Here is a 17802-nt window from a genome sequence, read left to right on the forward strand (position 1 = left end):
TATTGTATATAGTATAATTAAGGTTATCATTTGAACTGTTTTTAGCAGCAGGTAATTGGATGCCAAGCATCTTTGTTTATTACGTGCAAAAACGGTAAACTAATTAAAGCACTTTACATTTTTTTTGTTTGTCTTAAAGACATTGGTTATATAAAAATGTACATATGTACATAAGTATAAAATAAATTCATTTACGTCATTATTGATCTTCGGGGAAGACTACACCGATTTGACGTCTGATTTCATCCTGTATTTTGGCAATAATCAAACTCTCGTTATGTGTAACAAACTCGTTTTCGGTTTTACCGCTTAGGATGGTTTTACGTGTGGCCTCGGCTTCGTAGCTTAAACCTTCTGAATTTTTATATTTTGTCTCAAGTTTAGCCTTTGGTAGTGGCCATTCCTTCTCTTGACCATCAACGTCAGTAATTTTGGTGGGAGACCAGAAATTGTGGATCTGTTGTGTAAGTTAAAAGTAAATGTTAAAAATTGTAAAAATTTGAATTCAAACCACAATTTACCGTAATTTGGCCTTTAGTGCCCTTGAAGATCGCTCTGTTCGCCAGCTCTTCCTTAGCGCCGAAAGTCAGTTTGCCAACGCGTCCACCAGAATAATGTAATTCGGCTTCAACATATTTATCCACGCCCTCTTCGTTGAGTTCTCCCTTGGCAATGACCTTTTCTGGTGCTTCTTGGAAGCCCCATTGCGATGCTTGTATGGTATAAACACCCAAATCCAGCACGACACCACCACCCAAATCTTTCTTACTATAAAAAGAAAGCGCAATTATAAAAGAAAGCTATTTATATATATAAATATTTCATATAATAACACTTACGTTAAACGGTCAACACCACTCAAGTCGAAGCCGAATGCAACTTCCACTTCTTTGATTTCACCCAAAGCGCCGTTTTTGATTTGCTGACGTGTGTACTGGTAGGCAGGGAAGAAACGCGACCAGATTGCTTCCATGAGGAAAAGATTTTTGCTTTTGGCAAGATCGGTCAGTTGCTTGGATTGCTTGTAATTCATGCATAACGGTTTCTCGCACAAAACATGCTTGCCATGTTCGAGAAAGAGCGAAGCAATTTCCAAATGCTGTGGATTCAAGGCACCAACATAGACAATATCTATGAATGGGAAGGAGATGAAATTAAAAACATTAATAGTCTAAAACTTAGCTTAGTCGCAAGTTCGAGCATTATTTATATTTAAAAATATAATTACTTCAAATTATTGATGTATGAATCATAAAACTTCCTTAAAGTGCGTGCACACAGCGTGAAATTTTGAAAACAATTATTTTAATATTTTTGCATAATTGGATTTACTAGCATCTTATAATTTTGAATTATTTTTAAATTTTTGTCACGAACATTTTTTGAAAGTACTGCAACGTTACTCACAGACAAATTAGCCAATCATTAACGATTTGTTTTTAGCTTTGTATACGTTCTAATGACCTACCAGTTTTTTGATGAAAATCTGCACTGAAAACTTAAAAAGTGGTGATTACGCCATTTTAAGTTGAGTGTGCATTGAATTTTAATTGAAAAGTACTAATCAAACAACATTTCAAGTGTTCGAAATATGAAAATAATATGCACTTATAAAGTATTAAAAATATTTCTTGCAACAATTCACTTCACTAATTTTATATTTTGTTTCTTGGCAGCAATTCCTATGCAATTTTTTATACTCACCAACATCAGCAAATTGGGCCAATTCCTTGTAACTACCAAATGCATTTGGGATGCCATGTGTCTTGGCAAATTCTTCCGCACGATCCTTTTGACGTGCCGCTATGGCGACGAGTTTGTGATCACTCGCTGGCAGTGTGCTTAAACCAACAGCAAAATCGTGGCTAATTTTACCAGCAGATGCAATACCCCAACGCAAAGCCATTATAATTTATTATATATTAAAGCGGTGTAGAAAGCTGTAAGCTGTTAGAGAATAAAGTTAAAACTGAATGAATTTACTCGAGTAAGTTTATTAAATAGCAAAGTAATCTGCACCAATTGGTAAGATAATAACGCACACGTAGCATTTTATTGCTATTTTCTTTGCTATTGGGTTTTGTTGTTTTGAGATAAGGAGCGCTGCGCTCACTGATATAGTATGCCAACTAATGATATGTGTTTTTGAAGTGACCCCTTCCGAACAGCACAATCTAATAAAAAATGTTATAAACTACGATACGTGCAATTGCATACGATGTAGCAAATTTTCATATTAAATATTTGTACAAGCATAGATCAATGAATTCAATGAATTTCACAACACCTTCCATAAACATTAACGTCAAAACATCTGAGTGGAAAGTCCCCCTAGATAATTTAATATCACAAAAAACAATTTGTATAAAAAAACGTCATTAATTATTAAAACAACAAAAACAGCTGTATAATATTATCACAACTTCAACCGGTATAGCGTACAACTTCTTTTCAAGGTCATTGAAAGCATATAATATAAAACAACTACACTAACAACTAATAAAATTGAACATTGCTATACTTAAACTATCATAATAGATTAATTTATAAAAATTACACTTTTAAAATATAATTTCTTACTCAACTTACATTTATGCTTATTTTATGCACAATTAATATGTATTTTGTACAAATTTGATATTTATTTTGCTTCTTCTAACGTGTGAAGAATTCCAGCTTCACAATAGTATGTGGCAAAGAGATGCCATAAGATTTTGCTTGAAGATCTTGCCTTGGAGAAATAATGAATTAGGAATCCATTTTTTAGTGCATTATATCGCGAAACCATTTATGAAAAATTATTTTTAAATATTTAATCCTATATAAAAGATTTATTTTTAATTTTTCTCACGGTATCAAGAAAAGAACGTGCTACCCTGATTATATCTTAATAAATTTTTATGTATTAATTAATAAATAAACTATTAATTAATTTCTAATCAGTTGATTTACATTTAATGCGATTGGGCATTCCTCTTGGTCAGCTGTTGAATTCGCCGGGTTGTTACATATGTTCGCCGGCACTCAACAATATAAATAGACGGAATGTTTCGAAGATACTTAATTAATTTCAAGCAAAATGTGCAAATTATTCACAGAAACCAACAGGTAAACTATATGACAACTAATTCCTATTATTTGGTAATTATCATTTTGCACATTAGTTTATACAACGGCAGTTGACACCATTGCGGTACGTCGCTGCAGCACCTGAGGAGCAGACTCAATTGGAACAGTCACATATTGATGAAGCGGTGCGTTTGAATCCACTGCTGTCCCGAGTACCTGAAGCGCAATGGCAGAAAGCGTATGAAACTTTCTTGAATCATGGCTTAAATACAAGCAACTTTTTGCGCATTGCCGTTGGCAATCCGGATGTGCTTGCACGGCCAAAACAACGTATAATCGATGCGTTTGAAAACTGGCGTAGCTGTCAATTCGGTGAGAAGCTGCTTTTCTTGCTGCTAACGAAATATCCAGAATTACTGAACGTAAGTGACGGTTTACGCTTACGCAAACACATAAGTTACTTGAAAACATTTGCGGGCACAGATAAGAACGTTTGGAAGTTGCTCATGAACAGCCCCGATCTTATGGAACAGTCAGAACATCGTATAGAAGAGAAAGTAAAATATTTAAAAGAGGTAATGCGTATTGAAATACCCGAAATTATTAAATCGGAAGCGTTGTCGAAACCATTGGAAGAGATACGTTGTCGACATGTTTTTCTGGAGCGATTGGGTTTGTTTGTGCCACGACCGAAAAAAGCAAATCCAGATGAGCCTTCGAAAAATCCACGTTTATACCAAATAACCAACACATCGGAGAAGACTTTCGCCACCAAGGTTTGTCATGTCACGCTGATAGAATACGAGGCATTTAAAGAGCTATACGAGCGTGAATTGCAACGAGCAGAAGATGATGCTGATGAAGATGAAGCAAGGGAGGGGAAAAGGGGATACAAAAAGTGAAATACATTGAAATGTTGAACATACAACTTGTCGTTTTAATAGACTTTCAGTTAATTTTTTAATTTGTTTATGAACTATTTAAAGAAATTCGCCACTGCATCCTCTGTATAAATGACGCCCAATTGGCGACGTATTTGATCCTCAATATATGATAATTCCAAGCTTTCCTTATGCGTGAACAAATCACTTTGTGACTTGTGCTCCGTTATGCAGCGACGCACCTCTTCTGCTTCAAAACTTAGCGCCAAGCGATTGGGAAAATACGTAGACAAACCGCTTTTAGGCAAGGGAAATGTTTTTTCCGTACCGTTAACGTCCAAAATCTTCACCGGACACCAATAGTCCGGCACCTATAGAGTTGTTGTGAAAAAGAAATACAAAATTAAATTTACATACCTTAATTTGTATAAAAACAAACAACAGCTAGCTCACAGTTATACTGCCTTTGGTGCCTTGTATCACCGCCTTATTGTCAAAACGTTTCGTACTACTCAACATAATCTCTGCTGCGCGTCCCAAGCCGAATTTCATGCATATATTCGCCTCTTCATCGACACCATCCTCATTTAGCTTGCCATTGGCAGCGACGTTGGACGGCGCATCCCCAAAGACCCACAATGCGAACTGCAGCGCGTAGACGCCCAGTTCCAGTGTTACGCCACCGCCGAGACTGCGACGCCTTTGAAAAAAATTAAAAAAAAATCGTTACATGTGGCTAATGCCTTCATACGAACAACTAAATAGTTTACAGAAACTCACATTACACGCCCCACCTTCTGCATTGGCAAGCCAAGTGTACACTTCACGTTGAGCACATCACCCAAGGCGTCCGCCTCAATCTGTTTGCGTATATATTGGTAGGCGGGCACGCAACGTGACCAAATGCCCTCCATGAGGAAGCAACCTTTGCTATGCGAGTGTCCAATTAGCTGCAGCGTCTGGTCCTCATTCATACAAAGTGGCTTCTCACAGAGGACGTGCTTGCCGTGGTCCAGCATCATGCGACAGATCTCCAGGTGAAAGGGATTAAGGGACGAGATGTAGACAACATCTGTGGGTGTCGGTATAATATGCACTTTAGTTCTGATATCGAATTCTATCAACCTTTGTTACTTACCAACATTTGGACTGCGCGCCAATTCTTGAAAACTATTGTAAACGTGCGGTATGTTGTGTTTGGCGGCGAATGCTTGCGCCACTGAGTGATAGGTGGAGGTGCAAGCGGTGACCACGTGATGCTGGTATGGCAGCACTTTCAGTGCGGTCACAAAATCATCCGCAATCAGGCTCACCGGCGCCATGCCCCAACGTAACGGTTTGGCAGTTTCGGCAGAATTTTCGGCGTTTGGTTTGGCGTCGCGACAAGGACATACTAAAAGGCACAGACGAAGTTTGTAATTAGAGAGATTAAAGCCAGTATATGTTTTTTTGTGTTATCAAAATGAACTAAAACTAGATCCCGGTTTGCCAGAGAACTGGCACCTCAAAATATTTCCAAATTTGTATAAGAAAATTTGAATAATGTTCCAACCTGTTGACAGTTAGTGTTATTAAGATATCTTGTTTATTATAAGAAGTATCTTCTTTAAAATTAGCCCAACAGAAATATTAATGAATGCTGAGAAACATTAGGAGCTATATACATAACTCATTGTTCCATTGATTTTTATTTGACTCACTATATCAGCTTCATCATCGATTTTTACGTTTCTGGTAAAGCGAGGGAAGGACAGAGACTTCCTGATCAACCCTTCCTCAGACAGTCGGGTCTACGAAACCGGAATGGATCCAGATTTATTTCCGTCCAACGACTGTCAACTCGGCAGCATTCCTACAAATTACTTCAAGGATTATTTCTGCAGCTACAACAATAACAACAGCCTCTTGACCATATAAATCTTTCTTATTTTTATTACACTGAAAACTTGGAGGATGGAGTCATGTGTAGAGGTTCACGCAAGTGAGGAAAGTTCTCTCAGCGCCATTCACTTGGGAGTGGCCAGAAGCGATTTTTTTACATGTAGCTCAAACAGCTTACGACTTCCGGTCTTAGACCAAGTATCCTCTGGGGAGCCAAAGAACATCCGTTTGAATGCGAGCTGAAGTGAGAAGGCAAATCATCCCTTTCCCAGGTTTGTGTGCTGGGTTTGGGACCCGCCATGTAAAAACGCCCCGAATGTAAAGCAAACAACAGGACATGGCTTCGCTTGGAATCTCCAATTGGCTCCAAGTAGCCAAAAGGAAGAACACCTAGCGCGCTATTGTAAACTCGACTACAAACGTCTACGTCAATAAAGAACAAGAAGAAGCTGCCGCCTTAACAGCAGTCAGTTCTGCAACCCGAGCGTATTTCGAGAACGAAGACGTTTTAATCTTGTAGAACTCGTCGTTCGCCGAATATAATATATCCGAGAGAGGCCTCTCAACTCAACAGAATACTTTCAGAACTGTTTGGGGAATATTTTAGGTGACTACATGTCTATATTTCTCACAATACCTTTGTTAACTGAAACCCATTTTATATACGATAAGCTCGTTCCTTGAAGGTCTCGAAAGTTTTGACCACTAGTAACAACATTAAACGTCTAGAAGCGAGATTCAAATATTGTATACAAATTTTTTGCCTTTCCTTTAACGTCAGCGGAACACGCATTTTTCCTAACTCTTTTTAAAATCTATCATTGAAGGTCCTCACTCAGCAGCTATTAACTAACTCCTTCAGTTAGATGAGTTTTTACGGGTACTTTCAAAAACATTGGCGCCTAAGTAGTATACATATATCCGGTCTAAACTTGCTGTATGGTTTCAACCTCAGTATATCTCAAAGTCCCATCGGCTCATGAACATTCTATGGAAAAAACCTAAAGAGAACTTATTCCAATAGTTGAAATTGGAAACAGCGCAGCTTTCCAGCTGCCGTCAATTCAAAGGTTTTAATGTCCTAATTTCTTTGGAGGACCATAACCCTGGTCGGTTCTACACCGGGGTATCAGGGGTGTAGTTCTTTCGTTGGAACATCCCTTTTGCAATGGCGGCCTCCAGCTTCAATTGGAATGCAGTTTCCTTGTTGTTGCAGAATTCTGCCGAGTCGTTGTTGTTGGCTGTAAAGACTTCATTAGTGTGATTTCAATATCGCTGCATAGAATTTTCGCATTGTCGGCCAACATTCCATTGGCTCTTCGGACCCATATAGTTTCTGCGCAATTAGAAATTAATTTTATTGCCATTGAATTTCCACCGGCACAGGCAGCTTTTGTGCATTTGAATTGATAATGTACGCAAGTTGTTGACCATTCGTCAGCACGCCACCGAACTCTCCCCCCCTCGGCGTTAAGCGCTGCTACCATTTTCAAACAACAACGCGCGTTTTGACTCATTAATCCGCTGCGCAAAATGCATACAAAATGAGCGAAACCGTTAGGCCAGCAAAGCGAAGTGCCGCACACAACACGGACGACAACGACGACGACAAGTGAAAATACGCGCCACAATTTAGCTGACAAGAATGCGTAATTCACCACTTCTTTCTTGGGTGAAATATTTGAACGAAAATAAATTTTGAAACAAAAATAGGAAAAAAAATCGAAGACACGTCTCAAAGGTAACAAAACAATTTGTAGCGCTTTTGGCAACGGACAACGAAAGTGACCGACCAAAAACGCAAAAACAACAACAAATACTGTTGTTAGAAATTTATTTCGCCAATATTTAGAAAATTTTGAAAAGTGGAAAAATACAAAGGAAACAGCAAGCACTAGGGTGCCAGCGCAGAGAGTGTTATGAAAGTCGACACGTACTATGCAAATGTGCGTGCGCATGCGCAGAAGCGACCGTGTGTATGTGAGTGTGTGTGTGTGGGTACATGCCAAAAAGAACATGCCGCTGCTAATGACAAATTTGCTAATTGAAAGTGAAAGTTAGATTTATAAGCGCAAGAAGCCAGGCGGCCACGACCGTGAACGCGACGCTTTCAGCCGCTTTCCGCATTGCATTAACGATTAATAACTCTATACATATACATACATATGTATACATAAGGCGGCGCGGTATTGCACGGCTTGCTTGCGCTTTGGCATTGGTCAATGGTCATTGAAGAAGCGCATTTTACGGCGAAGAATTCCATCTGCGTTGGCTTCTTTCGAGCTGCTCCTCAATGTGTTTGTCTTTGTCTGCATGTATTTGTATGCGTATGTGCTTGTATGCAACAGCTGGTGGACCAACTGGCTGCAGCGTTCAAAGCCATAAGTGCGCCATGTCGCAGTTGCCACTTTGCCACACCAAATACGCGCAGTCATTCGTTGCATGCAACGCAGCTAAGCAAATATGACTAATTATGGGGGAAGCAGTCGGCAGCAGCAATGCAGGCGTTCAATTGCTGGCTACACACGACAATGCAGCAGTTGCAGTGGCCAGCGGGCAGTAGGTGGGAGCCGCTGCAAATGCACGTTAATGTCGTCGAAGATGCTTATACACATACACATATATGTACATCTAGAAATATATAGATAGTGCAGCTCTTTAACTTACACATACCCAACATCTACATACTTGCATCTCACTTATACAAACTTATAAACCAATCCATTCAAAGAAATATATATTATATATTCGCTTTGTCAGTCACAGAGCTGATGCAGTTACGCAAAATCTATGCCCAGCAGATGCAACTCTGACCGGGTCTATTAACATTGTCCTTGTTTTCGGTAATTGTTGTTGTTGTAGCGTTAGCAAACATTTCCGAAATAATTTTGAGGATTGTTGCCGAGTTAACAGCCCACGGACGGCTGAAACTCAGGTCCGTTTCGATTACATAGATTCGAGCGGCATGGAAACGGAAAGATTTGGACTTGCAATATGCTGTTATGCTTTCCAAAACTCAAAGGAGCGTGCAGAAGGATGTAAGTTATGAGAGATTTTGTGAGTTGAAAAACCATAATAAAACATTTATCCGCTATATTGCAGATTCAAGAAGCGCTGAGGCATTTTGGAAATGTTAGACAGAGCTTTGTGCGAGTTTCCATATGATCCCGGACCCACCCTCCTTACAGAACTTTGACGAAAACGCTAGAAAACAGATGAAATATTATCACAAAGATTCTTCTTCTCGATTGGAGTAGACACCGCTTACGCGGTTGCAGCCGAGTTTACAACAGTCGTTCCTCCTTTTCGCTGCTTGGCACCAATTTGGAGATTCCAAGCGAAGCCAGGTTCTTCTTCACCTGGTCTTTCCAACGGAGAGGAGATCTTTCTCTTCCTCTGCTTTCCTCGGCGGGTACTGCGTCGAATACTTTATGAGCTGGAGTTTACTCGTCCTTTCTGAAGACAAGACCTAGGCTCTGTCTTTTAATTCGCTGAACTAAACCAATATGGCGTATATCTGGTACAACTCATTGTTCTATCGACCACGGTATTCACCGCCGTCGACTCATCAGATGTTGTCATCGTCCATGCCTCTGCACCATATAGCAGGTCGGGGATATTTATTGAGCTTAGATACATTAGATCTGAGTTGGTGGTTCCAAACAAGACAAGAAAGCTCAAGCTTATGAAAACGAATAGGGAGCTTTAGAGGGTTGAGAGAACATGATACTGATGTGGAATCTAAGTCTTTGGCTGGCTTTAGCTATGGCTTAAAGCTCATCGCTGTGGTAGAAATTGGTTTTCGAATATAATTCGTCGAATCTACGTACATTTCAAGACTCTTATGAGAGCTAACCAGAGCTTGATGCTATAAGACAAGCTGGGAATCAAGAACTGATCTACTTAGATCGCATTCGAAGAAAACTGTTTTAATGTGAAATAACTTAAGCAGAAATATATCACGTGACCTACATGCTTTATAAAAAAATAAAAAAAGCATGCTCAGAAACAGTGGGGACAACGCATAGACCCCTCCTTAACAAACTGCATGAAAATAGACTCGTCTTCTCTCAATATTTCTAATCGAAGTGAGATTATACGCTGATAAAAAGAATTATTTCGACAATCACATAATAAAATAATATTGATGCGTGGCTTTAGGCAACAACGGAAGCCTGTATATTGTATCCAGAAGCGTGATGTACCTGTTTTCGCCTATTTTCTTTACTGTTTGCTTGCTTAACTCGCACGCGTGGTTTTCCATTTCATTCATCACTACGACGGTTGCACACACACATACACACCTGCAAAACGTGTATTTGACACTCGTACTCATTACCACCATATATCATTACGTCGCTGCTAATAGCAGCAATTACTCCGTGCCTGCTGTTGAATTCGTTGCTACTGCTGCTGCTGTTGTTGTTGGCAGCAACACCCGCAATTTCGCCGTTTCCAGGAAAATTGTTGAAACTGCGCATGCGTACACGGTTTTACTTTGCCACGTATGCAAAATGTACAACTTGAAAGAGTGGATGAATTAGTGCGAGACTTATGAAGAATATTTGGAAGGAGGTGAAGGAAGTTGGTACTTATGGAATTAGGATGGATGTCAAATAAGCTGATTGTACATAGGCATCAATTTACAAAACAGGCAGTTTTCTGGACAGAGTTCTGGACAGTTTTCGAAATTTTATGTAAGATTTTTTTTGACTGGAAGGTACTGTATGCGGATAAAATCTTCAGTGATAAGTGTTATCCAGTCTCTGTGCTCGGCGAAGAAACAACTCGTATTCCGTATATGCTATAAGAGATTCTAACAAAACAATCTACATTTGAAGACCGTCAAAAAAAGTTGAAGGCGTTGGTCATATCGTTCATGAAGATGTGGGTATAAGAAAGATCTTTGCAAAAAACACAACAGCTTAAAAAAAAGACCGATGCATCGTGCCTCAACTCCATGAATACGATAACAAAATTTTGTGAACCGAGTTTCGAACTGTTCCTTGTTCTACAAATCTAGCTCCCAGCGATTTTTAATGCTTCTAAGACCTCATAAAATTACTCGTTAGAAATAAATTTGGAGGCAATGAAGAGAAAAAGGCCGAGAAGGAAGTCTACTTGGAAGTAAAAGCTTATTTGTAGCTTCTACTAAAAAGTTATCGAAAACCGGAAGATCGGATTAATCGGCATACTTCTTTCGATGGCAACTATGTTGGATAATACATAAAATCGAATGTTGGGGAAAAAAATTTTTGGTTAAAAAAAACCTAACCAATTTATATAGAATATCACACATTTCATATATATATACACATTTATGTACAAATATACTCTGTTTCACAAGTTCATAAAAGTTTCCGGGTTCGTTGCTTAAGTCTTTTGTTCCTCCTGTAAAGTTTAGTTGTAAGTAGCAGACGTCTTAAAGTACTTGTAAACTAAAAAAATCACAGGTTGGCAAGCATATCTGATACCATCGATCATGCAAGACACATACAAATGTATATTTGGTTCAAAAACACGCTCATACACACGTACATACATACAAACAAAAATATATATATGTATAAGTGCTAATCCATTTACGCCTCACACTTTCCTTTTCGACCAAATTTGCGTACAAAGTAGTAATGTGCTATTGTCGTTAGTCACAACAAAAATAACAAAAACAGCAACTTCGATCACTATCACAACTACGCATTTTAAGCCTTCGGCTAAACGAAGAAGCTAGTGCGTTTGCGGCAAAAGCAATAAAATTAAAAAGCAAATCATTTTCGAGTTGTTGACGGACGTCTACGCGACAAATACAAATCGAGCGAGTAGCGGGGGCTGTGATAACAACAATTGGTAGCGCACAGACACATATGCAGAATTACTTTTTTAGTTTCATAGCGGAGTATGGTCGATTGTCGGTAGGAGCTAGTGAGCAAGTTGCGTAGTGTGGGTTTTGGTTTTTCGTACAACTAATTGAAAACATTATTTATAACTAGTTTAACTATCTAGAATAGATCGTATATAATTCTAGCATGTTATATACGGTAAACCTAGATAACCGTATAAAAAACATCAGTTGGTCGGCTAAGCTCACTTAAGTATAGTAAAATGATAGCAAAGATGCTTCTACATAGAGATATTCATCGTTGTTGATTTTAGACTTCTTTCAGCTTATTGTAGAGTTTTCAGAGTAAGTTAGTTCTTATAAAATACATCAAGGATATTCTTTCTTGCAGGGGAAGTTTGACAGTTTAGCATCAAAAAAGTCTTTACAGCGTTAAAAGGGAGCTTGAGGGTGATAACTAAACCTTCACTATTAAAAACTTTTAAATAAATAATTCTAAACTTGATCTACTCACATGGGTACCAGGGTAATCAATCATAACCTAATGGACAATATTACAAAGAAGAATACTATGAAAGTGCCTTTGGAAAGAGAATATAGAGATCTAAAGAGCATGTAAAAAAACTCAGCGATATCTCTTAGACTCCGTCATATCATCTAAACCTAATAGGAGGAGTTCCAAATCCCTTAGGGAACCACACAAAGCTCAACTTTTATTTCTGGCTCGGATATATGCCTTGGATATTCCAATTGTAGCCAGGTCCTTCTCCACCTGGTCTTTTCAACGGAGTGGTGCCCATTTTTCGCTGCTTCCCCCGTCGGGTACTGCGCCAAGTACTCTCAGAAATGGAGTGTTTTCATCCATTCGGGCAACATGACCTGAACTTGTGGCCATTGTTCCTTAATTCGCTGATCGTCGTTCCATCGACAGCTGTATTCGGTGTCGCCAATGTTCAGAGAACCATAAATCTCACGCAAAACCTTTTTCTCGAACACTCCTAAGGCCGACTCACCAGTTTATGTCATTGCTCATGCCTTTGCACCATATAGGAGGACGGGAATAATGAGGAACTTGTGGAGTTTGGCCTTTGTTTGTCGAGAAAGAACTTTACTTTTTAATCGCTTACTTAGTCCGAAGTACCCCCTGTTGGCAAGCGTTATTCTGTGTTGGATTTTGAGGTTGACATTGTTGTTGGTATTAATATTGGTTTCGAAATTATCTACAAATGCTTTTGGTACCGTATAATTCAATTAAATAATAGTCTAAATAAAAAACTGCTAAAGCCTCTTAAGATGGCAAGAGATATTCGTTTACTGAGTTTACGTGAGACCTAGCTATTTCATAGCAGATTGCAAAAGGCAAGACAACTCTCATCCGCTCCTACAATCACGATTCGTGAGTGTCCTTTCCTTGCAATCTGCTTAACATTAAAGGTTTCAGCAATAAAGGGATTAGCCCAGAAATGTATTTTATGATTCAATCGAAAGTGAACACAAGCAATTCTTAACTGGTTTTAGTGAGACGAGTAATGGGTCAACATAGCTGTCTTGCTATCGGTGCTTATTTCTCTGACAGGGGCTTCTAAACGACAGATTTCTCTGGAGCTAGCCACTTCTGCTCTCTATACACTACCATATCTATGTATATGGAAAGTTCTGGAAACTTAAAACTAAAGTTGATATAAAGTTCGTGATCTTAACTTTCACTTGAGCTTCGAACCACCTAAGAAAATTCCTCCTCGAAAATTTAGAACAGCAGAGAGCAAGGCCACTAAAAGCTATATGAAATAAATTGAATAATCAGAGTTAAAGATTCCAAAAATTTTACAAAATTCGGTATGTTATTTTATAAAGTTTGGTTATCATTTCCAATCGCTCCGTGATCAACCGAATGAAGATAAATTTAAATATAAATGCATTGCAAAATAACTCACTCACAGTCCTACAGGGCAGTCATTAGCTGGTAACTTAGTCTTAGTGCACGATGTCCATAAATATAGAAATGCGCTTTATGACAACCGATTGACCGATTGACAAACTGATGGATCGGCAGAATTTGTGAAATGCACGCATTTTAGTGCGAACTACAATTATACGAATTTGCATAATGAATAACGGACAGCCAGTAGTTGGCTGGCAGCAGCAGACAAACACAAACTCACACATATGTGTATAGATGTGTGTGTGCTGTTGCAGTCATAATTGAGTTTTATGCGAGCCCACTAAACGCGGGAGAACGTGCTTTTATGCGCGGGGTGTGGCTTGGTTTGGGTGTAGAGTTTGTCACACTTTTGTTTTGGTCGAAAGTGTTGTTTTCTTTTAGCAGCAGCAGCACAAGCATGTAAACCTAATAACTACTAGTTCGCTTGACACATTGTTTATTTGTTTATTTGTTCAACGCGTCTTTATTGGTTTTGTTATGCTCTCTTATTGCCTTTGTGAAGGAAGTGTGCATTTGCAATGTGCAAAACAACAACAGCAACGGCCAAGAAAACACTTGTTTAAACTTATAATTTCTCTGTTGTTGCTGTTTTAGAATGCACCCAATGGACGCGTTTATCGATTGACACAGCTAATTTTCGCTTAGAAGTCGAGTTTCACTGAATTTCGCAGCTATTGTCCGTCTTACTTTCACTCAATATAGAAATGTTTGTTATAGTTGTTATTGCAATGGCCGACGATTAGTTTTTGAGATATGGTAAAGTGACATTTTATGGATATTACTCTTATACTGCCGATTATGAAGTTCCGCTAAACTTGGATGAGAATGAAATTGGAGCGGACATGAAAAAACTGCAGAATTTCGTATTGACAGACCGCCAATTGCTAAGACAGTAGGCATCCCAAGGATGGATCCCAAGCGTCATATCCTGCATGAAATATGACCTATAATGTATATGCCACTCCGTACAGTGAGTCACGTTTCAGCTACTTATCTTAATCGTCGACGTAGTAGGTAGACACCACAGACCAAGGGACAGTCAGACAAGGAAAATGTGAAGTCCACACAGCGAATCTACTTTTTATTTCTGGGTGTGATCTTCAGCAATTACCTGAAGTAGGGCAAAAATATATGTATGGTAAATATCGACTTTTCAATAGCGACGCTACAAAAGTTGACCGAGAGGGACAGCAAATGACAACATAATATTTCCACTCTTTTGACATTTCTTTGTAATTAGGTTTGCCATTTATTATGGAAAGACATACGATCCAACAACCAGTCGAAATTATTGAAATTTACTACCGAACTTCGGAGTCAGAGGCCTCAACTTTAAGAGCGCTAGGTCCAATTTATGGTCATCGTAATCGTCCTGTCAGATCAACAATTGAACGTCTAGTGGAAAAATTTGAATCCACAGTCACAGTTCATAATAGTGCCCGCTAGTGTATCAATTGAGGAAGACCAAAATCAGTCTCTCACATGTCGTTCTAAAGCGTTGAGCATCTCTGCGACGTCGTTGTGGCGAATTTTGCGAAAAGGCCTTAGTCTAGATCCTTACAAGATCAAATTGACGCAAGAACTGAAGCCTTTGACCACCAGAATCGTCGTTATGTTGGGCTGAACAACAACTTGAAAGGGTCCGGGTTTTTATTCCAAATCATCTTCAGCGATGAGGCTCATTCCTGGCTGAATGGCTTTGTCAATAAGCCAAATATGGTTAAATGAAGTTTGTTGCTTAAGTCTTTAGTTTAAGTAGCCATAATGTGATGTAAAGAAGAAGCAACAGAAGTAAGATATGGTTTTAAAGAGTAAATAGAGATGTTATGAAAAGTATGTGTATTTTCACTTATTCTTGCTCTAACATACTATAACCATTCCGATAGTTTATAAAAAACTATATAAAACTAAAGAATTATTATCGGCCTTCCTATCTTCATACCAGAAAATACAGGTTGCTATAATTTTCCAAAAAAAAGCTACCTTTCGCAACTTTTTTCTGGAAATTTCATAAAATTTGTAAACTTCCCATCGTCTGCCCGCCGGCCTGCCTATCATTGCTCATAACACAGCTCTTTGGCTGGCTGCCTTTGCACTGACATACACTCATACATATACTTTGAGAAGTCTTACAAATTGTTACGAAAAAAAATTACGTTATATTTGTGTTTGTTGTTGTATTTGGCTTTGACTATTGGCAGCTACGAAACGTGCAAAATCAATGATTGACCTCTGTGCAGACTTAACAATAATTCCCATGCCTTCCCAGGCGAGTCAAACGAAACCGAAGTAAGTCGAATCACGTCGAAGCGAAACAAAAGAAAACGAAAGTTAATAAAATGTTTGCAATGGTACAACGTAAGCGAGCAATCGCGAAACAAACAAACATACAGAAAAGTATATATATATCGGTACATGACATTTGTTGCCAGTAGCTCAGTAACATTTTGAGTGGCACAACACAAACAATAACAGCAACATCAATATATGCAATAAGCAAGTGAGCGCCATCATCGTCAGCCTCAGCCTCAGCCTCAGCTTCAGTCACAACGTTCGTGTGTATGCGCGTGTGTCTGTGGGTAATGATTTTTTCATTAGCTGATTTTATTTTCATGTATGCCGAAAGGCGATGTTATAATGTTCGCTTGACAAGTGACAGGTGACAATATGTATGAACACATCTCTGCTTATAGACACTCATAAATATATGTATGTATGGATGTGTGTGAATGTGTACAAGCGGACTTTGTATGCTGTTATGAAGAAAGGAAGAATATGCTTTGAGGTGTGTTTTTACTGGAATGTTGTAATGCAGTAAAGTAATGAAAACGAAAACAAAACAAATATTTTTTGCTTAAAAGTTTTATGTATAAATATTTATGTATGCCCAAAAAAGTAATTTCTATTTCAACTAGCTGCGATTTTTTTATTTGTCTTAAAGTTTTGCTTCAACTGTCATTAGATTTGTGATATTTGTACCCGAGCACAAGGTATTGATTTAAGGTATTATAGATTTGTGCAATCAAGCGATCATTTGAGGTTTGAAAAATACTTTGAGATTCAATAAACAGCAATGATATTTATTTTTTAAGATTATCCGTGGCTCAACACGATTCTAACTGATTCTCATTGACTTTCCCTGGTTTTCACTGACTTCACTGGTTCTTAGAGGCTTTCGTTAGTTATCAAGGCGTAATGGCTCTTCCAGATTCTCACTTGCTGTACCCGGTTCTCTTAGCTCTTACAGGTTCTCATCGGCCCTCGGTGATTCTCAGCGATCTTCTTCCTACTGACTTTTTCCATTTCCACTGGGTTTCCTGTCTTTCATTATTTCTCACAGGTTCTCATTGGGTTATTCTCATCGATCCTCTCTTGCTAACTATCTTGTCATTGACTTTTTCGCTTCTCACTGAGTCTCCTTGCTCTCATCCTTTCTCAAGGGTCCTCATTGGGTCATTCTGACTGGCACTAATTTGCACTTTATGGTTCTCACTGGCTCTCTCCAAGGTCTCATTGGCTATCAATGCTTTCTGCGGGTTCTTACTGGCTCTCATCTTTCTCATTGGTTTTCATTGGGTCACGCCGACTAATCTCGATTCTCCCTGGTCCTCATTAGCTCTTTGTGGTTCTCACTCGCCCTTTTAAGTTACCATTGGTTTTCAGGAGCTCTCACTGACTATCCCCAGTTTTCATTAGTTCTCACTGGTTTCCATCTGTCTCTGTAAGAACCCCTATCATTGACTGTATTCGGTCTTGGATTATAATTCTTCCTTATATATGACTCATTTCGGTCTGGCTCATTAATATTCACATTTCAATGTCATATAAAGAGTGTTCTTTTTCATGTCAAAATAAATAGTCGGTAGGTTTAGGCACGCTTTTCCCTATATTGTTCTAAGTGGAGAATTGATCTGAAGCCGTACTAATATATACACAATTTTGGGATAACGGTATGGTAGTTGACATTTTCACTAAATTTAGAGAAGCATTCTCTCTATAAATCTTTTAAATATTGGCAGATTTTCTTTGACATTTTTGAGGAAATTTGTTATATATTGAAGATTACTACAAACTTAGTTCTATTGAGTGGAATCCTTTGTATTAAAACAATAAATGAAAAGTTACTGAATATTGCTCGAAAAGTGTAGGAGGAGTGTGTCTGTTACTTCGATAAACCTTACAGATGATTT

The 17802-nt window shown here is 38.6% G+C and overlaps 3 protein-coding genes across 3 annotated transcripts in view; 1 reads left to right on the forward strand and 2 right to left on the reverse strand.

The window, feature by feature from the left end:
- Window positions 1-29: 29 nt before the first annotated feature.
- LOC105230786 (trans-1,2-dihydrobenzene-1,2-diol dehydrogenase) lies at window positions 30-2735 on the reverse strand. The gene is made up of 5 exons (XM_011211765.4): window positions 2590-2735; window positions 1705-1947; window positions 840-1131; window positions 522-768; window positions 30-457 (listed from the first exon to the last, which is right to left on the reverse strand). The coding sequence occupies exons 2-5, from the start codon at window positions 1904-1906 to the stop codon at window positions 200-202; spliced, it is 999 nt and encodes a 332-aa protein (XP_011210067.2). The 5' UTR covers window positions 1907-1947; window positions 2590-2735; the 3' UTR covers window positions 30-199.
- Window positions 2736-2945: 210 nt separating this feature from the next.
- Window positions 2946-4018, forward strand: LOC105230780 (transcription termination factor 4, mitochondrial). Its single transcript, XM_011211756.4, has 2 exons — window positions 2946-3108; window positions 3165-4018. Exons 1-2 carry the CDS (start codon window positions 3046-3048, stop codon window positions 3969-3971), a joined length of 870 nt encoding a protein of 289 aa, XP_011210058.2. The 5' UTR covers window positions 2946-3045; the 3' UTR covers window positions 3972-4018.
- LOC105230783 (trans-1,2-dihydrobenzene-1,2-diol dehydrogenase) overlaps window positions 3956-17802 on the reverse strand; it is a 67795-nt gene continuing 53948 nt past the window's right edge. The window contains exons 2-5 of the mRNA XM_011211758.4: window positions 5089-5343; window positions 4731-5022; window positions 4404-4650; window positions 3956-4321 (exon numbers count right to left, since the gene is read on the reverse strand). Of these exons, the coding sequence (XP_011210060.2) occupies window positions 4046-4321; window positions 4404-4650; window positions 4731-5022; window positions 5089-5343 (1070 nt within the window). The 3' untranslated portion in view covers window positions 3956-4045. The remainder of the gene's footprint in view (window positions 4322-4403; window positions 4651-4730; window positions 5023-5088; window positions 5344-17802) is intronic.

Source organism: Bactrocera dorsalis, chromosome 1 (assembly GCF_023373825.1).
Source record: "Bactrocera dorsalis isolate Fly_Bdor chromosome 1, ASM2337382v1, whole genome shotgun sequence".
NCBI lineage: Eukaryota > Metazoa > Arthropoda > Insecta > Diptera > Tephritidae > Bactrocera > Bactrocera dorsalis.

Coding starts and splice junctions, on each gene's coding strand:
- LOC105230786 (XM_011211765.4), bottom strand. CDS start 1,906: ATGGCTTTGCGTTGGGGTATTGCATCTGCTGGTAAAATTAGCCACGAT. Junction 1,132..1,704: donor GGCCCAATTTGCTGATGTTG/GTGAGTATAAAA, acceptor TCCCATTCATAG/ATATTGTCTATGTTGGTGCC. Junction 769..839: donor AGTGGTGTTGACCGTTTAAC/GTAAGTGTTATT, acceptor TTCTTTTTATAG/TAAGAAAGATTTGGGTGGTG.
- LOC105230780 (XM_011211756.4), top strand. CDS start 3,046: ATGTTTCGAAGATACTTAATTAATTTCAAGCAAAATGTGCAAATTATT. Junction 3,109..3,164: donor TTATTCACAGAAACCAACAG/GTAAACTATATG, acceptor TTTGCACATTAG/TTTATACAACGGCAGTTGAC.